The following is a 21,283-nucleotide window of genomic DNA, read 5'->3' as shown; positions in this document are numbered from 1 at the left end:
ACGATTTTCTGTCAGAATCAGCAGGGGGAGGCACACGGAAACAGCTGTGGCTTGCAGCTCTCCAATAAATGGGTTACGGTCGAGGGCACACACACAAACACATCATCATCTCTCTCTCTCTCTCTCTTTCTCTGTCTCTGTCTCTCTCTCTGTCTTTCCTCCCTTGTTGCTCTTCTGTCTATGGATTGCTTCAATGCAGGGCCGAAAAGTTGAACTTAAAACCACGAAAAGCAAGCCAGCAAGACATCTAATTAACGACCTACTGTACAGTAAGTGGCGTAGTCTCTCTGTCATGAGACATGCACACCCATACACACAACTAACAGTGCTGTCCATGGTTCTGAATTCCATACTGTCCACATTCTGTCACCTGATTTTCACCAGGTGGCTGTAGCGACAATGACCTACAGTACCATGATTCAGGCAGATCTGTATATGTGCACAATTATTAGCCAGCAGTAAATGTAAGGAAGGCTTAGCCTTCTCTAGCCTACATTACCCGTCCAACACCTTAGTCTGTAGAACAAACAATTTGAACTAATAAATGTGCTCAGTAGAGCACAGACCTCCATCAATGTGATTAGTCTATAAGGTGTTACTAGTGCTTCTTTTGACCAATAGATCGTCACAATGTATTTGACCAATTAATCAGGGTCTTCACTGGCTCACAAATATTGCAGTGTTATTTTGTGCATTTTTGTGACAGACCATGCCCCTTTTGACCAATCAGTGTGAAAAATGTATCAGTTCTTCCATGGCCTTTCTACCACGTTTTGTGCTAACGTGGTGGAATTGCCTTGCAACTGTACTTGGACCGTTTTTTTCCCCATTTACACCAAATATAGCACCAGAAATAGCCAATCTACAAGCCCCACAACACACTGCGACACATCGTATTTTTGGTGAATGTTAACTCCTAGAATAGGGATGCTGGGGTTCAAGTGGATAGATCCTCAAGATATCCTGCTGACTGACTGACAGACAGACAGACAGACAGACAGACAGAGTAGACAAACAGAGCAGACAGACAGACAGACAGACAGACACCACACTGACCTCAGCCTCCAGGTCTCTCTGTATCTTCAGCTGCTCGTTGAGGTCGTCCTGTCTCTCCTCGAAGCCGATGCGACAGCAGCGCTGTGCGTTCTTCATCCTCACGCCCCAGTAGTTCAACTCCTCCACGTAGCTACGGGGACACAGCTCCTCTTTGATCCACAGCACTCCAGTCCTCACGGTGACAAGTACACACATCAGATTAGCATGACAGTGGTAATGTGTGTGTGTGTGTGTGTGTGCGAGCGTGTAAGTGTGTGTATATGTGTGCATGCCCACGTGAATCTCAAACTTTTTCATGTCAAGGACCTAGATAATGGGTTTGGCCGTGGACCGCCATCTCAAAATATTTTGTTCCAGGGACCCCCAGAAGCTAAGATTTTAGTTAAAAACCTTCGCTTTAAAAACATATATTCAAAGATTTGCACAAATATTCAAGATTCTTCAAAAATAGCAGATCTACAAGCTCACGCTATGAGCTTGTAGATCTGCTATTTTTGGTATATTTCCGGGCTAATTCCCCATGCAGCCGTACTACCTGTAGAAGTTAAAGATGTAGTGGAAGACTTGGGGGTCTCTGTCGAAGAAGAACTCGTTGCTCTGGCAGATGTAGTCGTCACACAGATCCAGCTTCCTGCTGTGGTCCGTGTACGTGGCCAACCGACCGATGCGAGTCTTTGGATACTTGGCTGCTAACCTGTAGGGCATGTGGTACACCTGGACCAAAAGGGAATAGAATACAATTAAAGAGTTGAATCCCTGTGTGTGTGTGTGTGTGTGTGTGTGTGTGTGTGTGTGTGTGTGTGTGTGTGTGTGTGTGCGCGCGTTGTGTTAGGTTTCATACTAATGTTATGCTTTATGTTGATATTTTTTATGGTAATGTAATTATAATGCCCAGGATTTGAACTCGGGTCTCCTGCATGGAAAGCCAACATCGTAACCACTATAAGCCAAAGAGACTTTCAGGCCATCAGGCTGAGATTGTGAGTCGCTCTGCTACACTCAGCACCCTTTTGCTCTGGAAACTGCTCTGGGTCATGGCACCAATGTAATGCCTGGGATTCGAACCCCCGGTCTCCCGCGTAGAGAGGCAACATTTTAACCACTAAGCCAAAGAGAACCGGGTTTATATCTGGTCCACAAAGGAGGCTTTTCTATAGAACAAAAACCCAATCAAATACCAAAACATTACACTCACATCATTAAACATCATTATAATCAAAATCAGACACAGTTCATTAACTGTGAAACAAAAGCAACATAATCATTCCAATAACCAATCCGAATCTATTCATGTGAGCACTGTTGATTTGTGTGTGTGTGTGTGTGTGCGTGTGCGTGTGCGCGTGCGCGCGCAAGACAAGCTGTGGGCGGTGAGGAGATGATTAGAGAGAGGAAGATGAAGATAGATGTGAGTAGTATATGGAGGGAGGGGAGGGGGGGTCCACTACAAGCTCTAATAAGTAGAGATTTAACCTCGTAATGGCAGGATAATGTACAACGATGTACAACGACTTAAGGCTTTGCTATGATTATGACCTAGTTCCAGTTCTTCAAACATGCCCCGACTCCCTTTCTCTCCAGCTGTGTCCATCATCCACCCCATTTCATAGCAGTAGTTAAAACGGGTGAATGACTGTACCTTTCCTCCAACATTGATAGTGAGTGTGCAGTGTTTGGGGGGAGGGGAGAGGAGTTGTGTCGGGGGACAGTGACACACACATCTATCCTCCTCTTCATCGTCGTCATAATCGGCGTATGGATCATAGATGTCTCTGCTCACATTCTGTTCACAAGAAAGAGGACCAGGTTCAGTCAAATGGCATCGAAGAGTCACTCACAGCACAAATGACACCAAAAAGGTCAATATGGTAAATTGTTCAAATTGGAGGAAAAAAGAAAAAGACAAGAAATTTGCTAATTATGTGAAAATGTAAACAGAGCAAAAGAGAGGAAGAATGAAGAAATAATTATTTGAAATATTGGAGTTTTTCCAGTTTTCAGTACTTAATTTACTTCTACTCCACTACATCTCAGAGGCAAATATTGTACTTTTACTCCACTACAATTATTTAAAAACTTTAGTTACTAGTTACTTTTTAGATTTTGATTATTATTACAAAACATACATTATCCACTTCAACCTTTTACATTTCGGCCATTTGAAAATAGCCGATCTACAAGCTCACAATGCGTGGCATAGATCTGCTATTTTCAAAAGACGTTAATACATTTTATACATTTGAAAACTTGTGAAATAGGACATTCTGCATAATGAGTATTTTCTACTTTTGGTACTTTAAGAACATTTTGATACCAATGCTTTTGTACTTTTACTCAAGTAAATTTTGGATTCCGGACTTTTACTCGTAACAGAGTATTTCTACATTGCAATATTGATACTTTTACTTCAGTAAAAAAATGTAGTACTTTTTTCACCACTGCATTTTGAGACAATCACACACAGACTACACACTGCAGAGCCACTGCATAATAATCAAAGAAAATCTATACAATTTACTGAACTTGGGGAAAGAAAGAAAGAAAGGCAAAAACAAACAAACAAACAAACAAACAAACAGTTAAAGCAGAGGGTTGTGTACCTGCATCGAGCTGTGTGGTTTTCGCCTTGGCTCCATGTTGTGTATGTTGTCTTCTGGCTCATTGATGCTGTGTGTGGACAACTAACTCTACTTACAGCCTTCTATTTGCTTCTGTGTGTGTGTGTGTGTGTGTGTGTGTGTGTGTGTGTGTGTGTGTGTGTGTGTGTGTGTGTGTGTGTGTGTGTGTGTGTGAATACATAAATGGTTTATGGTCATGGGTGCGCGCGCACACACACACACACACACACACACACACACACACACACACACACACACACACACACACACACACACACACACACACATCACACACACACCCCCCATATCTCTCTCTCTCTCTCTCTCTCTCTCTCTCTCTCTCTCTCTCTCTCTCTCTCTCTCTCTCTGGTTTGATTATCTAACGGTGTGCATGAGGAGATCAGATTGAATCTTGTAAAGCCGATTTATGAATATATGGAAGCAGTTCACTCAGCCACAGTGTCAGATTAAACACGAGAGAGATCATTACTCCTGTCCAGGGCCAGTTTGTGTATCAGTGCTGTGTGTGTGTGTGTGTGTGTGTGTGTGTGTGTGTGTGTGTGTGTGTGTGTGTGTGTGTGTGTGTGTGTGTGTGTGTGTGTGTGTGTGTGTGTGTGTGTGTGTGTGTGTGTGTGTGTAAGCTAGTGTTAAATAGGTTAGCCGGCGGTCACAGGCATGAGCTCACACACACATTTTAATGCTTTATTTTAATCCATGAAGTATGAAACGATTGTGAAGCAATTCATACACTGACTACAGAGGTCGAGACTTAAGGGTCACGTCACCTTGTTGTCGTCAGCTGAAACCCTTAGGGTTGCCAACCGATAAGGAATCGTCCCTTAGTTCAGTGGTTCTCAAACTTTTTCATGTCAAGGACCCCCACATTTATATGTATTTGGCTGCGGACCCCCATCACAAGAAGCAAAGATTTGAGTTTAAAATGTTTGCTTAAAAACAACAACTAATTTTATTATTTTATTATTTTATTCAAAGATTAGTCAGTATTCAGCTGCTTGGACTTTCATCAAGTCAGTCATTGTAACATCACAGTTTTTGTTTAGAGAGAGAGATTCATTTCTTTACTGCCATTTTGGAAAATAAAAAAACAATAGGGAAATGTTTGATTGTCTTTTAGTACTAGCCTAAGCCTACATATCAAACAGCAGTGGTTGTCATTTTTAAATGAACATTTTAACTAAAATATTCAGATGACCATGATAGATGTCTTATATTGAGGCAGTCAAACAATATAATCTAATAAAAACAGCGAATCAGTTAATTTATTCTTCTTCTACTTTGTCTACTTCCCCTTGATCTGCTCTGCTGCCAATCTTTTTTTAACCACTTAAACCCCAGCGTCCGTATTCTGTGGAAAACTTGTAGATCGGCTATTTTCAGTGAAGATATTTAATGTAGGCTACAGCGAAACCAGAAAAGACCTTAGTATGGTATAGAGCCCTGAGGGACTCCGGTCAACCATAATACGTTTGTGGTTGAAATTCATCCCTTCTATAGTTTCACAAATATTCCAAAATGTAAAAAAATAAAAATAATAATAATAATAATAAATAGATAGCAGCTACAAGCTCACACCTCATCCCATTCATTGTGATGTGTTGTAGTGTTGTAGATTTGCTATTTTCAAATAGCTGATATAGGGTTAAAGTGGTTAAAAGTGATTGTGCTACATAGGGACCCCCTGGATCCCCCTTAAGGACCCCTGGGGGTCCCTGGCTGGACCCCACTTTGATCTCAACCACTGCTTTAAATGAAATCACCACAGTTCACTGTACATTCCTTGCGCATGCGCATGGCCCCGACTACTGTTTTACGACAGCAGCACAGCAACGCTCTGGTTCACGGCATGTGCCGTAAATAGTCACGGTTTTCACAACACATGTTAAAGACCAAGGTAAACGTGAGTGTGTACATCAGAAAGTTTGTATTAGTCAGCCTATTAGATCTATAGATCGATATAAAGCAATAGGTAGACCTGATCGGTTATTGGCCCGTTGTCATCGTTGCCATGTCGGCTTATTATAAGTGACTTTGGGCTTATTTGTCTGTAAAGTAGCTTGTAAATATTGCTAGTTGCGGGTTGCAGTTTTTGGGGTCTTGTTTCTAAAGTGTGCTTTGTTATTTAGGATTGCTTCTAAATGTGATTATTATTTAAACTAGTGGTTCTCACATATTTTCATGAAAATGTGTTTTTTTTGCCACAAGGAGCATTTGTGTTGTTAGAATGTTTTTTTTTAAAAAATCTAAATATTCCACATTTTATTGCAAGAGTTTTTGAAAATAGCAGATCTACAAGCTCACAATGCCTCGCATGTAGACCTGCTATTTTCAAATAGCCGACGCATATAGGTTTAAAGTGCTCATGATGTGTGGCCTATAATAGTTGCTTCTATTGGGCTTGTTTTCCTACTAGTGGTTGCTTGTTTCTCTCACAAAAAAATGTTAACACTGCACGTTGTGTCATTGATGCAACAGACTTTTTTTGAATGATGAGAAAAAAGCACAGGAAAGTACAGTTCAATACAAGGTCTGCTGAGGGGATTTTAAACCCAAGAAAGCCTATGGCTTGTTTCCATTGGGGTCCTTTGTACTCAATTCATAGAAGGCTATGATAGAAGTGTGAATAAACTGTGTTTGTTTGTTTGTTTGTTTTGTAGGATTTATTGCTGCTTGCTTCTTCGGGATGCAAGTTAGAATGGATCAGGATGCTAAACCCAAGAAGTCTTTGAACCCCAATAAAGGTGGCAAGAAGTTCATGAAAGGTAATGATGAATGTCAATCAATCAATGTCTCTGTGCCTTTTATAAATCAAGTTGGGATCAACTTGTGTATAATTCAGTTTTATGCAAAAAATTAATACAAATGAAATGTGTTTTTGATCTAATAATGATAGATAGATACTTTAAATTCAGATATCCCATAGCTCATACAGGCATACATTAAGGTTAGTTTAAAAAAGGCATTAAAAGGTGTCACTGGGAATAATAATAATTATCATCCTTTGTTATTGCATAGACCCATAAATAACTCAAAACTATTAGTCCAGTTCATAGGCCTAGATTCATTATTATTACTTATGTTATTAGCCTATTATTATTGCTAGCTGCTTTTTGAATTGTTTTGGAGAAATTACAGTTGCCTGCAATCAATTGAGTAAAAGTGCAAAATGATACAGCCTGCACTCCTATTTATTTTGTCAAATTTAAGTTAATTTCCAGGTCAGCAATCTGTCAGAATGTTTAATAAATGACGTGAGAATGCTTCATTGTATTTACATTTTTAAACTATAAATCATTGCTTTCACTAAACAGTCACATGATCTGACAGTCTGACAATGTGAGTGGTCCTTCTTCACTGAAACATACTCGCCTATTATGCCTTGTAAGCGCTTTAAAGCTACAATATCTGTAAGTGTTATGTCCTCTCACGATGGAGAGTGGTAATTGCAACTGTGACACCCGGGATTTGAACCCAGGAGACCAAACTATCTACCGCTCATGCAAAGAAGGAATGCCCGCTTGGCCAGGTGGGCTGTTGGGCTTACGATCTTCAGGCCAGAATAACGTTTTATTCATTAATCCATTAACACCTGATTCCACAAATCCCTTCTAAATCAGTAGTTCTCACACTTTCAAGATTCTTCAAAAATGTTACAAAAATAGCAGATGTACAAGCTTGCAGTGCGGCACGAAGTGACGCACTGTGAGCTTGTACATCTGCTATTTTTGAATAGCCAACGCAAAAATCTAAAATGATACAGATGCTTTCCTGGTTTTAACGGGTTGAAATACGTTCCAGATTGCCGCTTTTATTATAACATTCTTTGCTTTGAAGCTACGAAAAGCTGTGAGAAGAAGACCTCGTGCTTATTAACCACGATGCCACCGTTGTCACCGTAGATTCCATGGGGGCTAAATTTGGAGGCGGAAAACCTGGAGACAACAAGAAACCTTTCAAACCCAAGAGCAATTCGCTCACCGGATTTGGGAAGAGTCCGCAGAAGTTTGGCAAGAAGCCGGGACAGGGAGGAGGAGGTCACCATGCGGGAAAGTCGAATTATAAAGGAAAGAAGCCGGCACCCGGAGGAGGTCATCATGGAGGAAAGAAGCCGGGACCGGGAGGAGGAGGTGGTCACCACGGCGGGAAGAGAGATCATAAGACCGCCTTCGTCAAAGATGAACCGACAGAGGGGACAGAGGTGAAACAGGAGGTGAAAGAGGAAGAGGAAGGAGAAGGAGGGGAGGATGTCAAAGGTAAGGAACCAGGTTTCTGTGAAGCTGTGTTGATTTTGACTGCAAATTTTGATTTGGTTTTAGTCATACTGTAGTCTTTTGAATGAAATTCAGTTTAGTCATATTTTAGTAATCTGAAATGTTTTACTTTTAGTCTAGTTTTATTCGACTAAATATCACAAGATTTTAGTCAACTAAATCTACAGTTGATTTAGTCGACTAAAATAATTTTTTGGCTTGCCGTGATGCATCAAAATTATTTTCACTTAGCTGCATGCCGAAAATATCCGATCTACAAGCTCACAATGCACCCACGATGACTTGTCTTAGTTCTACTGGATCTCTTCTCCACTAGTCCCTCCCCTAACATTTTTTGTCAAATTTTTATTTGTTGACGAAATTTGTCATTATATTTAGTCATCGTTTTAGTCATCATAGCTTAGTGGAAAAAGTTAGTCAACAGACATTTTTCAACACTGTTGTGAAGCTGTTCCGTCTTACTCTAATCCAATAGTAATAAAGAGTTGTGCTGTTGAAGAGATGACATGTCTGATGTGTGTCTGTGGGATGCTAGTTTAGCCCATTAAGACCTGAGGCCGATTAAAAAAAAAAAGTCTAAATCCTAACGCTTTGAAAAAAATATATATATTCAAAGATTTGCACAAATTTTCACGATTTTACAAAAATAGCAGATCTACAAGCTCGTAGCGTGGCACTCGGTGCCGCGCTATGAGCTTGTATATCTGCTATTTTTGAATAGCCTAAATAAATCTAAAAGTGACACAGATGCGTTCCAGGTCTTAAAGGGTTAGAGATGTACCCATACCATTTTTTTCCTTACCGATTTACGATACACAACTTTGCGTATCGTTTGATACCGAGTACCGATCCTATACCGTGTGTAATTAAAAACAATCTGGGACAGTGGTTCTCAAAGTGGGGTCCACAGGGAACCTCAGGGTTCCTTTGTTGGGGTTCCAAAATGGACCCTTACAGGTCTGTAACTCTGAGAGTGTACAAATGGAACCCAAATGGACGCCATTTGGTTACTTACGGTTCCATTTGTACACTCGGAGCTATGAGGGTCCTTGCAATTTGTGAACCACTGATCTAGAAATAAATAAGAAGAAAGAAAATAATAAGAGAAAATGTTTAACTGATAGCATTAACACATCCACCGCCAAGGGCTAATCTCATAATGTACCCACCAGTGCCAAGGTTTTATTGTTGTTTTTTGTTTTTTTCAGGTCGCCATAGGCCCCGTTAAAATCCTTTAGATTGCGCGATCCACTGTTTGTAAACAACGTGCACATGTCCTGGTGTCTACTCGTCGAGACCGCGTGTCAAACGGAGCCGCCATGTTTGAGTTCTGACCGTTTATGTTAACATGGGAAATGCAAGGATGAAAAACTACATAGGTTTTACAGGGCTTTTAGTGTACGACTTAGAATGGAGGCTGACGGGAAACAAAAAACGGGACCGCACTTCCGGTCGACTTTCGGTGGTGTTACACTGAAAATGGTCCCCCTAGAAAATTGAGGAAAAAAAAGAAATTCGAAAAAAAGGAAAAAACACCCGGACCGTAGGACTACGGTTTCGGCGCTTAACAGTTGGATTTAACGGACCGTAGGACTACGTTCTTGGCGGTGGATGTGTTAATCGGTCAAAGTTATTGTCCGTTAACGCTTAATCTTGTCTGTGGGCGTGATCATGTGATCATGCTTTCAACTAAGAATGTAAACATTTGGTGTGTGTGTGTGTGTATGTGTTGTCAGCCCCGCGGCCAAAGAAGATGCAGAAGATGTCAAAGATGGATCAGAGGAAAGAACAACATGAAAAGAGGGATAGAAGAAAGGTAGCAACGCAGAAAGACAAATATGACGTCATCTGCCAATCCAAACAAGTCTGGGAGGTCATTAGAAGGTACACACACACACACACACACACACACACACACACACACACACACACACACACACACACACACACACACACACACACGTGTAGACAGTTAAAACTGACAACAATAAAAAACTGAACATCTGAACCTATAGAGCGTGCCAAAAATCCTGAAGGGGGCGTCAACAAGTGTCATTTGGTAGCGGCGGACATCTTTGAGGGGTATAAAACAGGTTGACTTAACATTGCCCCCCCTCAAGTATGTCTGCAGCTACTATGCCACGCCCCCCTATGGTGACGAGTCGTTGGCACGCACTATAAGAGCAAACCTTGTTTCCTGGATAATCGTATCGTATACAAATGGCTTGTTCCTACTTCCTAACTGTTCTCCTCGACCCCGTCCATCATTGGCTCACATTATCGTTACCATTTAATGTAACATTAGCTAACTACAAGACAATACAATGCTAACTAGAAGATGATATTAACCAACTGAAGAGTCCACTGCAGTGGCTCAGGAGGTAGAGTGGCCGTCTTGGAACCAGAAGGTTCCTCGTTCAAGGTTCCTCGTTCGATCCCCGTCTCCTCTGGGCTTTGTGTTGAAGTGTTCTTGAGTAAGACACAGAGCCAGTAACTGCTCCCGACGAGCAGGTTGGTGCCTTGTATGGTTGCCTCCACCGTTGGTGTGCGACTTGTGAATAAAATGCCCATTATAAAACACTTCGGCGCTAATAGATGGCCAACTTTGGCATGGAATGTGGTGTTTGCATCCAGTCTTTTTGCAACGATAAATGAGAGGCTAGTCTTCGTCCGTCACAGGATTACACAGCTTGACATGTTTAGGTCTTCAATGCCTTGCTCAAGGACACTTCAATTAAGTTTGATTCTGATTCTGATAGACCTGCATTGTAATATCCTATCAACTATGTGTACTCTCACAATACAGCAATACTCTGAATTGTATCATTCATACATTCATTGTTGATAAACTGTGCATTCATCTATTCATATATAGACTCTACATAATTGTATTCATCAATTTATTCAATGTTGCTAGACTGTAAATTAATTCTATATTTATTGGTGATAGACTGTACATATCTAAGTATGTACTCACTGTTGAAGGCTAGCTGACACTGTACATGCCGGCCTCAAATTCACTGTTGATGGTCTGTGCATACATTTATCCATTCATATTATTCTCTGTATCCATTTATATACCGTACTTTGTTGTTGATGTACATTTATGGAGATACTGTATTCACTGGTGATTGTACATTTATATGTAATGTTAATTTAACAGAAGAATGTACAAATGAAACCAGATGGACCCTTAGGGGTCTAAGGATTTTGCTGCATTATATGTCCGTGTACATGAATGCTGGTGACGTTCTGTTGACAGGAAAGACTGTGACAAAGAGAAGAAGACCAATCTGTTGAAGGGGATGCAGGACCTGTTCAGCGGACGGATGAAAGAGGTGCGTTTTAAAAGATGTTCTCTGTCCTTTTCTCTTTCTCTTTCATTCAGGCTCAGGTAATCCAGCATAAATCTGTGTGTAATATCAGTGCATTGGATAGTGCTTGAATTTAGAATAAACTGCTGGAAAATCTTTTCTGTTTCTGTACCTCCTTTACACAGCTTTCCTGCCGTCTGTCTCTCATCCCCTGTTTCCTTCTCGGCTTTCCTACTGTCTCTCTCCTACGTTGTCTCCCTCTCAGCTCTCCTACTATCTGTCTCTCCTATGCTGTTTTCTTCTCAGCTTTCCTACTGTCTGTCTTCTGTGCTGTTTTCTTCTCAGCTTTCTTTAAAAAAGTAAAGTAATTTCTAGCTGTTTTGTCCCATCTCCAGGTAGCATATTCCCATGACTCGGTGCGTGCGCTGCAGTGTTTCGTCCAGTTCGGCAGTCATGAGCAGAGACAGGCAGTGTTTGAAGAACTCAAAGGTTAGTGGCTGGAACCACCCAGCCCTGCACACACATTTTTTCCCCTTTCATGCATTCCTCTAATTGTATTCATTCCTTACTTCCACAATACAATTCTCAGTGCCAACACATTTTAACATTAGAATGTTAGAAAATTAAGAAATGATTAATCAATCGAAGGACAGAAAAAATATGAAATGCATTGTTTGTTGAATAATTGCCGTTGTGATGTGCAAGGTCTAACTGGCTTACCTCTAATAATGAAAGGTAAAACAACAGTAGAGTAGAGAGAAGCACCATTGGTTTATAGACAATTAATGCTCTTCCTTGAATTCCTCCCACAGACGACATAGTGGAGCTGGCTAAGCAGAAATATGGCAGAAACTTGGTAAAGAAACTCCTACAGTATGGGTGAGTCTGACCGCATCATAATTAACATTGCATATTAACTCACTCACTGCCTGAATTATTTCTGGCCGCGTTTGCCCACTGCCAGAGATTTTTCATTGAAAAAAAAAAGTACTCAGGAGCCGAGATACAGAATTATTAAGTTTTAAGTTAACAAGGAAGTGGATAGGAGTCTAGATCTTCGAAAAATCATATCTCCTTGGTCTTTGGGTCAAAAATAAATAAATATATATATATATATATATATATATACGTTTTTTACGTTCTTGGCAGAATTGGTAATTGGAAATAATTACGTTCTTTACGTTCTAGGCAGGGAATGAGTTAACAAGGTGGTTTACATTTGTTCTTCAAGTCTCATCTCTGTGTCTTCCTTTGGTGTTCATGATGCTGACATAGAAATCTCACATTTCATTGACCTGCACCTTTGATGCTGTTTGGAAGATTTAGCTGTCGTCAGTACCTTTTTCTTTAGTAAACAGAACATACATTTTCAGGCTTTTCGGTTTAATCTAATCGGAAGAGAGAACCTTGCAACGGTCATTTATTAGCAAAACATTTTATAGTGTTCCAGATCAAATGTTTGTCTGCACATTTTTTTGTTGTCGTTTCATCTCTTCCAATTTCACTTTGTTTATCCTGTATCCTGTGTGAATTGTCTTTCCTGATTGGATAAAATTGGTATCCCAATATCAAAATGTATTTTCTGATTACTAAAGAGCTGGAGAGACGGGGGGGACGACCCTCGTTACTGAACAAACCGTCTATAGCAATGATTTCTATGGGAGTTATTTAACACAAAAAGTGTCCCTTAGACCACCTTTTAATGACTAATGCCAATCCTATATTAAAATTGCCTGTCGATGGTGGACAGTGGGTAACATCCGGACTTGCGAGGCGCACCGTTGGTTCCGATCCGGCACAAACACTTTTCAGGGGTTTGGCATGAGAATAGCCACACCAGGGGCACCACGTGTGACTGACCCCCAGGGGCAAGGGTCCACAGACACTCCGTTTCTCCAATCCGCACCAAACTTGGCACAAACACTATTCAGGGGTCTGTCATGAGAATAGACACACCAAAACAAAAAACTAAATTGCACACACATGGGGTAGATAGTAGATGGATGCTTTATTTGTCCTTGCGGAAATTCATACTGCAGCACAGCAGTGTGTTACAGCAGTGTTGAACACTTGAGATGGCCATAACTCGATGGCTATTGGCCTGATCAGCGCAATATTGTACTGTATATACTAGATTTCCAGGCATAATTCCAGGGAAAATCTAATACTGTAATATTTTCCATACAAATTTAGCACATTTGCTCACTTCCTTGGGAGAGGTGTGCCCTGTAGTGAGTGCTTTCTGACTTGCTGTATGTGTGTCCACAGTAACAAGGAGGTGGTAGCGAGCGTAATCCAGAAGTTCAAAGGAGAGGTTCGTCAGATGCTACGTCACTCCAACTCTGCCTACCTCATAGAGTACGCCTACAACGACAAGGCTGTCCTCGCTCAGAGACTGATGCTCACAGAGGAACTGTACGGAAACACGTTCACCGTCTGCAAGGTATGTAGAAATATATATATATACACAAAACTAAACACTGTAAACCAGTGGTTTTCAACCCTTTCATATTAAGGTCCATTATTTATTCTGCATTTGAGCCACGGATTCATCACCATTTGATGAGATTTAGCCTCTCAGACCCAAGACTTAGAACATTTTGTTATCTATAAGATTTTGTCCACAATTCCATGCTGTATTGATGTTGGTACCATGTAGGAGAGATTGATCAACGTTGATCAAAATAAAATTTATTTAATTTAAGTAATGCAGATGTTTAACAATAATGTAACTCTTGAGAGCGTAAAATGAAACCAAATGGTCCATTTGGTTTCATTTTACACTCTCAAGAGTTAAAGATATATAAGGGTCCATTTAGTTACCAACTCTCAATCATTTAGCTGGGGATCCACCTGGAACTCCCTCAAGGACCACTGGTGGTCCCCGGACCACTGGTTGAGAACCACTGCTGTAAATGTATAAGGTTCTATTATAAAATATGATTAATACTGTGCATATGATTTTTTTTTTTTTTATTTTTTATCATTTTAGTCGTCAACATGTAACTCCATTCAGAAGGTCCTGGAGGCCAACCCAGACAAACTGACTAACATCCTATCAGAGACGAAGAGTATACTGGTTCCCATGGCACAGAAGTAAGAGAGAGAGAGAGAGAGACACACACACACACACACACACACTCACACTCACACGCACTATGAAAGGTGAAGCGAATTCTGACCCTGTTGTTTCTTCCAGAGAGCAGGTCATCAAACATTCTTTGGTGCATAAAGTCTTCCTGGATTTCTTCCAGTTTGCTCCAGACAAGCTCAGAATGGTGAGAGATGAATCGATGCCATGCATGTTTTATTAATGAAATGTTAATTGAACCCATCTGTAATGGTACAACAGGTTAATACAATATAACTAGTACAGCAGATGAGCAGAGAGGGATAAATATTGACCTGTTTATGTCCATTCCACAACTTCACCCCATGCCAGTACTTAAGAAACACTGACCCCTAGTGTTGAGATTCGTGGGCAGATGTATATACTTACTTGTTGTATAGTGAATTAAACGCAGTCTCATACTACTACCCCATACAATATTACAGTAAGGGAGATATGGGATAAATAAGACTATAAAGAATTCACCGGAACGATGAGGTGAACACTAAAACAACATACGCGAGAGGCAGAGAGATGATTTTGATGTTGTGTCTTATTGATCCTGTGGTGTGTTCATTAAACATTCAACAGGAGATGATCGAGGCGATCAGAGAAGCGGTGGTGTACATGGCGTACACACACGATGGAGCGCGAGTAGCCATGAACTGTATTTGGCACGGTACACCCAAGGTATGTACAACGTCAGGTTATTCTCCTTCTGCTGTTAGTTCATTCTCATTCACTGGTTGGTTCTCAACCTTTAGGCCACAAGGGTGTTGCAAGTGGGCGTCCAAATAATTTGCAAATCACAAAAGATTTGAATGAAAAATAAAACATTAATATAAAAAGTGATGCAGAACTTAAAATATACTACGTTAGTTCCATTGATCCAAGGTGTGGAACACTATCGAATGATTGATCATTAAAATAAACATGCTCTGAAAATTACCGCAGCAACCGACAGGCTGCCGGGTTAAGTGGTCAGATGGGTGGGCCGCGAATGCTTTCAAGATTTTCAAGTGGGCCCTGATCCAGAAGAGGTTGAGTTTTGAGAACCACTGTTTTAATTAGATCATTTCATTTCATGTATTTTTCTTTTGACATTTCAGGACAGAAAAATCATCATTAAAACCATGAAGACGTACATGGTGAAGTTTGCGACGGTAAGTTTACTTTTCACCTGTTGGTCATGCAATAAAATAAATGGTATTCTTGATATTTGCAGCCACTCTTGACTCATCACAAACCTCCACTTAAAACCTAATATAATTCATTGACCAGACCCCTGTATTAGGTGACCCCTGCTTTGTTTTCCCTCTATACCAAATCTCTTTGCCGAAAATAGTCAATCTACATGCTTGTGAACTTATTAGAACGGCCATTTTCACAGCATGTTTGGGTTCAATGTGGTTAAAGACTGTGTGTGTGTGTGTGTGACTACGTGTGTGTGTGTGACTACTGTGTAAACTAATACATGCGTGTTATCCACAGGGCGAGTTTGGCCACCTGGTGCTTCTGGCCATATTTGACTGTGTTGACGACACCAAGCTGGTTAAACAGGCTGTTCTATCAGTAAGTTCACACAATGCAGGTTTATGTTTGAGGCGTGTCTAGACCGTCTTCAAATTCTTTTAAAAAGATGTAATGGGAATAACAAAGTTTTGTTTCAAAACATATATAACAAGTTGAATGTCTTTTGTTGTCCTGTGCAGGAGATCCTGTCCTCTCTGGAAGAGGTGATCAATAATAAATACGGTAAGAAGGTTCTGCTGTACCTGCTGAGCCCCAGAGATCCTGCTCACGTTGTCCCTGAGATCATCAAGATGCTCCAACAAGGAGATACCAACGCACACAGGTAGAGTACATCTAGAGAGAGAGAGAGAGTTAAGCTGAATTTATACTTAGTTGTGCACCACAGACAATTAGGGATGCGACAGTTATTCGAAGTAATCGATTATAAAAAATATTATCAATGTTATAGAATAATTGATCAATATTCATTCCCTATTTTGGGCACGTAGTTATGTTTTTTGGTAAATATTTTCTAAAATGTTGCACTACACCGTGTTGCGAGTAAACGATTGAAGTGCTTGACGTTGTAACTCCCGCCCTGCAGTAAAAAGGACACGGCCGTTCGACGGAAGGAGCTTCTGGAGGTGGTGTCCCCGCCGTTGCTGGAGTACCTCCGAGACCACGCCACGACCATGGCGATGGACAAGGCCTCCAGCGTCACCGTCAGCGACATCCTGGGCTCGGCGTTCGGGGACCTGCGGCCCGCCATGACGGCCGTGGCACAGCTGGCCGATCAGGCGCTGGTACCAGGAGGGACGAATGGACAGGTGAGGGCCAATGACAAACCGTTTTTAGTCCTAAAAAGCTGGAAGTGAGTGAGTTTGCAGTGGGTTCCCCTCACCACTTTTCCAGTGCGTTTTTGTCTGAGGTTTCAGGGTTCAAAGGCCAGTCCAGACCAATGCAACGTGACAAAACCGTTTTAGCGACCGTTGCAGCGGTCTGAATGACCCGGTTGCACATCGGCGCATTGCGTCGCAAGTGATTCTACTTGTTCAATCGCAAGTCTTTCTACAGAAACTATCAAACATTGAACCAATCCGACGTGTACAGAGCTATTTCATGACAGGTTGAAGTGCTATGGAAACGGTAAACTATCTCTACTCCTCGTGTCTGTCACGTCCAGTTTAGGGGCAGCCTCGTCTATATAAATATATCGCGTGTGGGCTGGGATTTATATTTATGCAGAAAAATAATCTGTGGTTAACATGAGTTTCACTTATTTTTTCGGACAAATTACACCCATTAACACATTGAATGCCAGTCGCATAGATCTACGCGAACCTATTTAAAGCCGCAGCGTGCCAGTCGCGTAGATCTACGCGAACCGCCGATTCCCATTGAAATTGCCCCAGGTGCACTTTCCGAATTTTTTTGATCCATTTCCGTTTCCGGTTTCCGGTCGGAAACAGAATTATTCGGGTTCCGTTTTTTTCGATCGTATCCGCTTCCTGTCTGGGATCCTGTTTAAAACTCGATTTTCTCGGTTGTTGTTTTTCTCCTCGCTGATCACTGTTTAGCGTTGATCCACTGTATCTTCAAGATGGCGGCTCGCATTTGGAAACTATTTTCGCTGGCCGTTTCTCACAGATCCGCTGTGTGTTTAGAACCAAATGAACGCGCACTTTTAACTTATTTAGCGAGGTCTGTGGCGACATGAAAAAAACAAAAAAACAACAATAAAACGCTGGCACTGGTGAGTACATTATGAGATTAAACTCTGGCATGGAATGTGTTAATATCTCTTCCATAAAAAAAACATTTTAAGGTGATTTGTTTTCTATTACTTATATTAATTGTTTGTGGGGTTCAACAATCTGTAAATAGAGCTTACCGTTATTTTCTTAATTTGTTCACTCTGTCTTGGAATTGTAAAAAAAAAAGATGTTCAGTCCTGTAAATACTCTGTGTGTGTGTGTATGTGTGTGTGTGTGTGTGTGTGTGTGTGTGTGCGTAGCTCCACATGGCAGAACATCCTGCAGGTCATCTGGTGCTGAAATGGCTGATAGAGCAAGATAAAAAACTGGCAGAGGCTGAGAAGGAAGGTAGGGTTACACTTACAGACACACGCACACACACATAGACACTCAAAGGAAAACACACTCAATGTTTGAAGACAACACACACGCAGACACAATATCTTTGAATGCTTTATTTGAATACAACATAAGATGTCCTCTGTCTGTCCTTTCTCTGTCTGTCCTTTCTCTCTCTTGTTCTGTCTGTGCATCAGAGCGTTTCAGTAGGATCCTAGTGGACACAGTAGGAGTGGACAAGCTGATGACCTGGGTCAACGTCAACAGAGGAGCTATGGTGCTCTGCTGGTCAGTTCACACTCACACTCACACTCACACTCGCATGCGCATGCATGCACACATGGTTGTACACGCTTATACACGTGGTGTATAAGCCTGCTTTTAGGCCTACAGATGACATTTTGTAATTTGTCAAAATAAAAGAATGATAATTGGTTACGTCCGATATTATTGGCCTCCCGATATTATAGGCAGATAATAGCATAAATATGTAATATCGGAAAATATCGGTATCTGTTTTTATGCATGCTATTTTACTGACTAAACAAAAAACATACAGCAGAAGAATCAACTTGTTGTTACTGTCTGTTGTCCATTTGTGAGGTCTGAACTAGATATTATATTGATTTTATAGCTATTTTATTAGATATGTGGTAGTTTGCTTTTGGTGAAAAAATCGGTTGATATCGGAATCGGAAATTAAAAGTTGGGCAATATCGGATATCGGCAAAAAAGCCGATATCGAACATCCCTAATAATAATGATACATTTATATTTTGTATTGTGTGTGTGTGTGTGTGTGTGTGTGTGTTTGTGCAGCCTCCTGGGCAGCGTGGACCAGTCTGTGTCAGCAGAGGTGAAAGCAGCGCTGACGGCCATTAAACCACGTCTCCATGACATCAACAACAGCAAAGGGGTTGAAATCCTGCTAGAGAAGCTCAGTACATAGACACACATACAGAATGCACACACACACACACAGTAGATCCACACAGAACGTGAATATGATGTGTTGATGGAGCGATGTAAATTCCTTTCAAAACTATAGGTTGATTTTTTTTCCCACCTTGAATAAAAGCATAACCTACATGTATGTATGAATACAGCTATATGAAATATTTCGAGGTGAAATATTCGCAGACAACTTTTCTGATTACTGTTATTCTCTCTTTGTCTCATATTCTCTCTCTCCCTCCCTCTCTGTCTCTCTCTCTCTCTCGCACACACACACACACACACACACACACACAATCTGAATCCTTCCCCCTCTGTCAGCGTTCAGAGAACCAGATTTCAGTCAGATTTTTTATTTTAAGTTTTTCCCTTTTCTGAAGCAGTAAATCCACTCCCTGATTACCAGGAGAGAAGGACCAGCTTCACTACTCTGGATTCCCATAACTGATTTAAGACTTTCAGGTTTTCTTTCAGGTTTGCATGGCTCAAATCACAGAGAAAATAAAAAATGTTATTCCACTTCGGTATTTTACTTTAAGGATAATAACGTCCCCTTATGTTTGTTGTTCAGCAGTCAATAATACAGCTTATAATACGTGGATTTTTATGGTTTTACTGGAAGGAAACATTGGAGTTAATTAAAAAAAACACTTTAAACCTGGTGTCCCTGTTTTGGGCACGTCAAAAAGTTTCACAGATATTCAAAACTTGCGAGCTTGTAGATGAGTTATTTTCGCTGCCCAAACAGCATAGTGTAAAATTGGGCTTAATTATTTAAATAACCCACACTCGGATTTGTGTCCATTATGTGCAGTCATTGGGGGCCGTGTCCCCATACAGGTAGAACGCCCTTTGAGCTGGCTGCGCCAGTCTTCAGTGTATTTCTATGGTAAAAGACACACTGGTGCGCTCCTCTTCCTCTTTTTTTGGGTGCAGCGCCAAGCGGTTCAAGCTGGAAACGGTTCAACTTTTGCAACGGAGGGCCGGTCATTTAATCCTCCTGATTGTACGTGACAACCCGATAAATCTTTTACAACCCGACGTTGAATACATTAGTACAACCTCGAGAAGTCCATGTTTATATCGTTTTAGCTAAGCTATTCGTGCTAATAACACAGATGACAGGACGTTTGAGCGGTGAGCACCTCAATGGTTGATGGGTTGGAACAGTGCAGACATCACACTGTGTCAGCGCTATGGACATGTGAGCGCTATGGACATGTGAGCGCTATGGACATGATATCCAAAGCGCCCCTCAGCTCAAAATGCGTTCTCTGTGGACACGGCCCCTTATGGCGCATAATTATGACTGATATGTCTTTGGAGTGGAACTCGTCATACATTTTCAGAGAATGCTTTCTACTAACAACATGAATGACAGACATTTATCTCGACCTGCCTACGTTTTTTGTTTTTTTTTGTAAGATTTTGTTAACTTGTGAATTATGATTTAGTTGTTGTAGCTGCACTTTGAGCAGTTGAAATGAACAATAAATAAATAAAAGGTATTTGCTAGGTATGTCTTTTGTCTTTATTATAACTCTAGAATCAACTTTTAAAAAAAAATATTAGAAAAATAATTACTTAAAGGATTTGGAGGGGGTGAGGGGGTAATAACATTTTAGCTTATTTGATTTCCTTATTTTAACTTTAACCAGGAAGTCCAAAGAGATGATATTTGGACGCGACTCTTTGCACGCTAGAGAGTTTAACTGCACCACGCAAAACTTGCAACAGGAATCTGTCATTTGTCATTTTCCGTTCATAGAAATATTTTAAAATATATTCTTGAATTTCTAATAAATTTTCAGAGCTTCCGATGTGCAGATTGTATTGTGTGAGCCAGCAGTCTGTTTTAAGAGACAAGTTGAACTCTACAGCACTGTTTCTGAGGAGGACTAGGACATAAATCAACAGTAATCTGAACTTTACGAAACAGAAATCAAATCTGTTAATGCCCCAACCTGCAGTCTAATTGGAGGAACTATTGTATGAAGGCCAACAGGGATCGCCTGTTGGCCATTTTCAAATGTCCTTTAATAAACTGTTTATTTTTGCACTTTGTCTTAATGTTCTGTGTAAAGTACCTTGAACTGCCTAGTTGAAATGTGCTAATTACAACTAAACTACTGATTTAGTTGTTCTCTGTAACCGGAACACTGGGCACCACCAGGTATTTCTGGGTACCACTTTTTACAACTTTTATTTTGTATTTTACATTTTATATTTACATTTATTTTATAAATGAGAGGCCAAATTACTTGCATTTAAGGCCCTATTCTTCTACAAATTTCTGCAAAACCTATAGGGTCATTTCGGGGATAAACAAGAAATTGAA

At 40.7% G+C, this 21,283-nt stretch overlaps 2 protein-coding genes across 3 annotated transcripts in view; one reads left to right on the top strand and one right to left on the bottom strand.

Annotated features, from left to right (window-relative positions):
* The window catches only part of kcnv2a (potassium channel, subfamily V, member 2a), a gene marked incomplete at both ends in the record, with an annotated part of 7,547 nt that extends 3,855 nt beyond the window's left edge, over nt 1-3,692 (bottom strand). The window contains 4 exons of the mRNA XM_080420328.1: nt 1,057-1,228; nt 1,592-1,770; nt 2,696-2,839; nt 3,657-3,692. Coding sequence (XP_080276454.1) covers nt 1,057-1,228; nt 1,592-1,770; nt 2,696-2,839; nt 3,657-3,692 — 531 coding nt within the window. The remainder of the gene's footprint in view (nt 1-1,056; nt 1,229-1,591; nt 1,771-2,695; nt 2,840-3,656) is intronic.
* Nucleotides 3,693-5,560: 1,868 nt separating this feature from the next.
* On the top strand, nt 5,561-20,460 carry pum3 (pumilio RNA-binding family member 3). Of its 2 annotated transcripts, none has more exons than XM_080418773.1 (18): nt 5,561-5,586; nt 6,350-6,454; nt 7,592-7,945; nt 9,700-9,847; nt 11,226-11,301; nt 11,673-11,766; nt 12,090-12,156; nt 13,546-13,720; nt 14,270-14,373; nt 14,477-14,555; nt 14,978-15,076; nt 15,496-15,549; nt 15,878-15,958; nt 16,099-16,241; nt 16,503-16,725; nt 17,913-18,000; nt 18,189-18,279; nt 18,811-20,460. In XM_080418773.1, exons 2-18 carry the CDS (start codon nt 6,376-6,378, stop codon nt 18,938-18,940), a joined length of 2,085 nt encoding a protein of 694 aa, XP_080274899.1. In that variant the 5' UTR covers nt 5,561-5,586; nt 6,350-6,375; the 3' UTR covers nt 18,941-20,460. The 2 variants fall into 2 exon arrangements, with proteins under 2 accessions (XP_080274899.1, XP_080274898.1); XM_080418772.1 differs by having other exon boundaries at nt 5,562-5,592.
* Nucleotides 20,461-21,283: the final 823 nt, after the last annotated feature.

The sequence above is a fragment of the Gymnoscopelus braueri genome (genome assembly GCF_963280865.1).
Source record: "Gymnoscopelus braueri genome assembly, chromosome: 22".
NCBI lineage: Eukaryota > Metazoa > Chordata > Actinopteri > Myctophiformes > Myctophidae > Gymnoscopelus > Gymnoscopelus braueri.
The sequence above is the reverse complement of the archived record's forward strand: the minus strand, read 5'-3'. Positions and strand labels throughout refer to the sequence as shown.

Bases quoted from the DNA above. Each gene is read 5' to 3' on its own strand.
- pum3 (XM_080418773.1), top strand. From the start codon at position 6,376: ATGCAAGTTAGAATGGATCAGGATGCTAAACCCAAGAAGTCTTTGAAC. The intron at 7,946-9,699 runs GTAAGGAACCAG...ATGTGTTGTCAG, and splicing joins AGGAGGGGAGGATGTCAAAG to CCCCGCGGCCAAAGAAGATG. The intron at 11,767-12,089 runs GTTAGTGGCTGG...TTCCTCCCACAG, and splicing joins AGTGTTTGAAGAACTCAAAG to ACGACATAGTGGAGCTGGCT.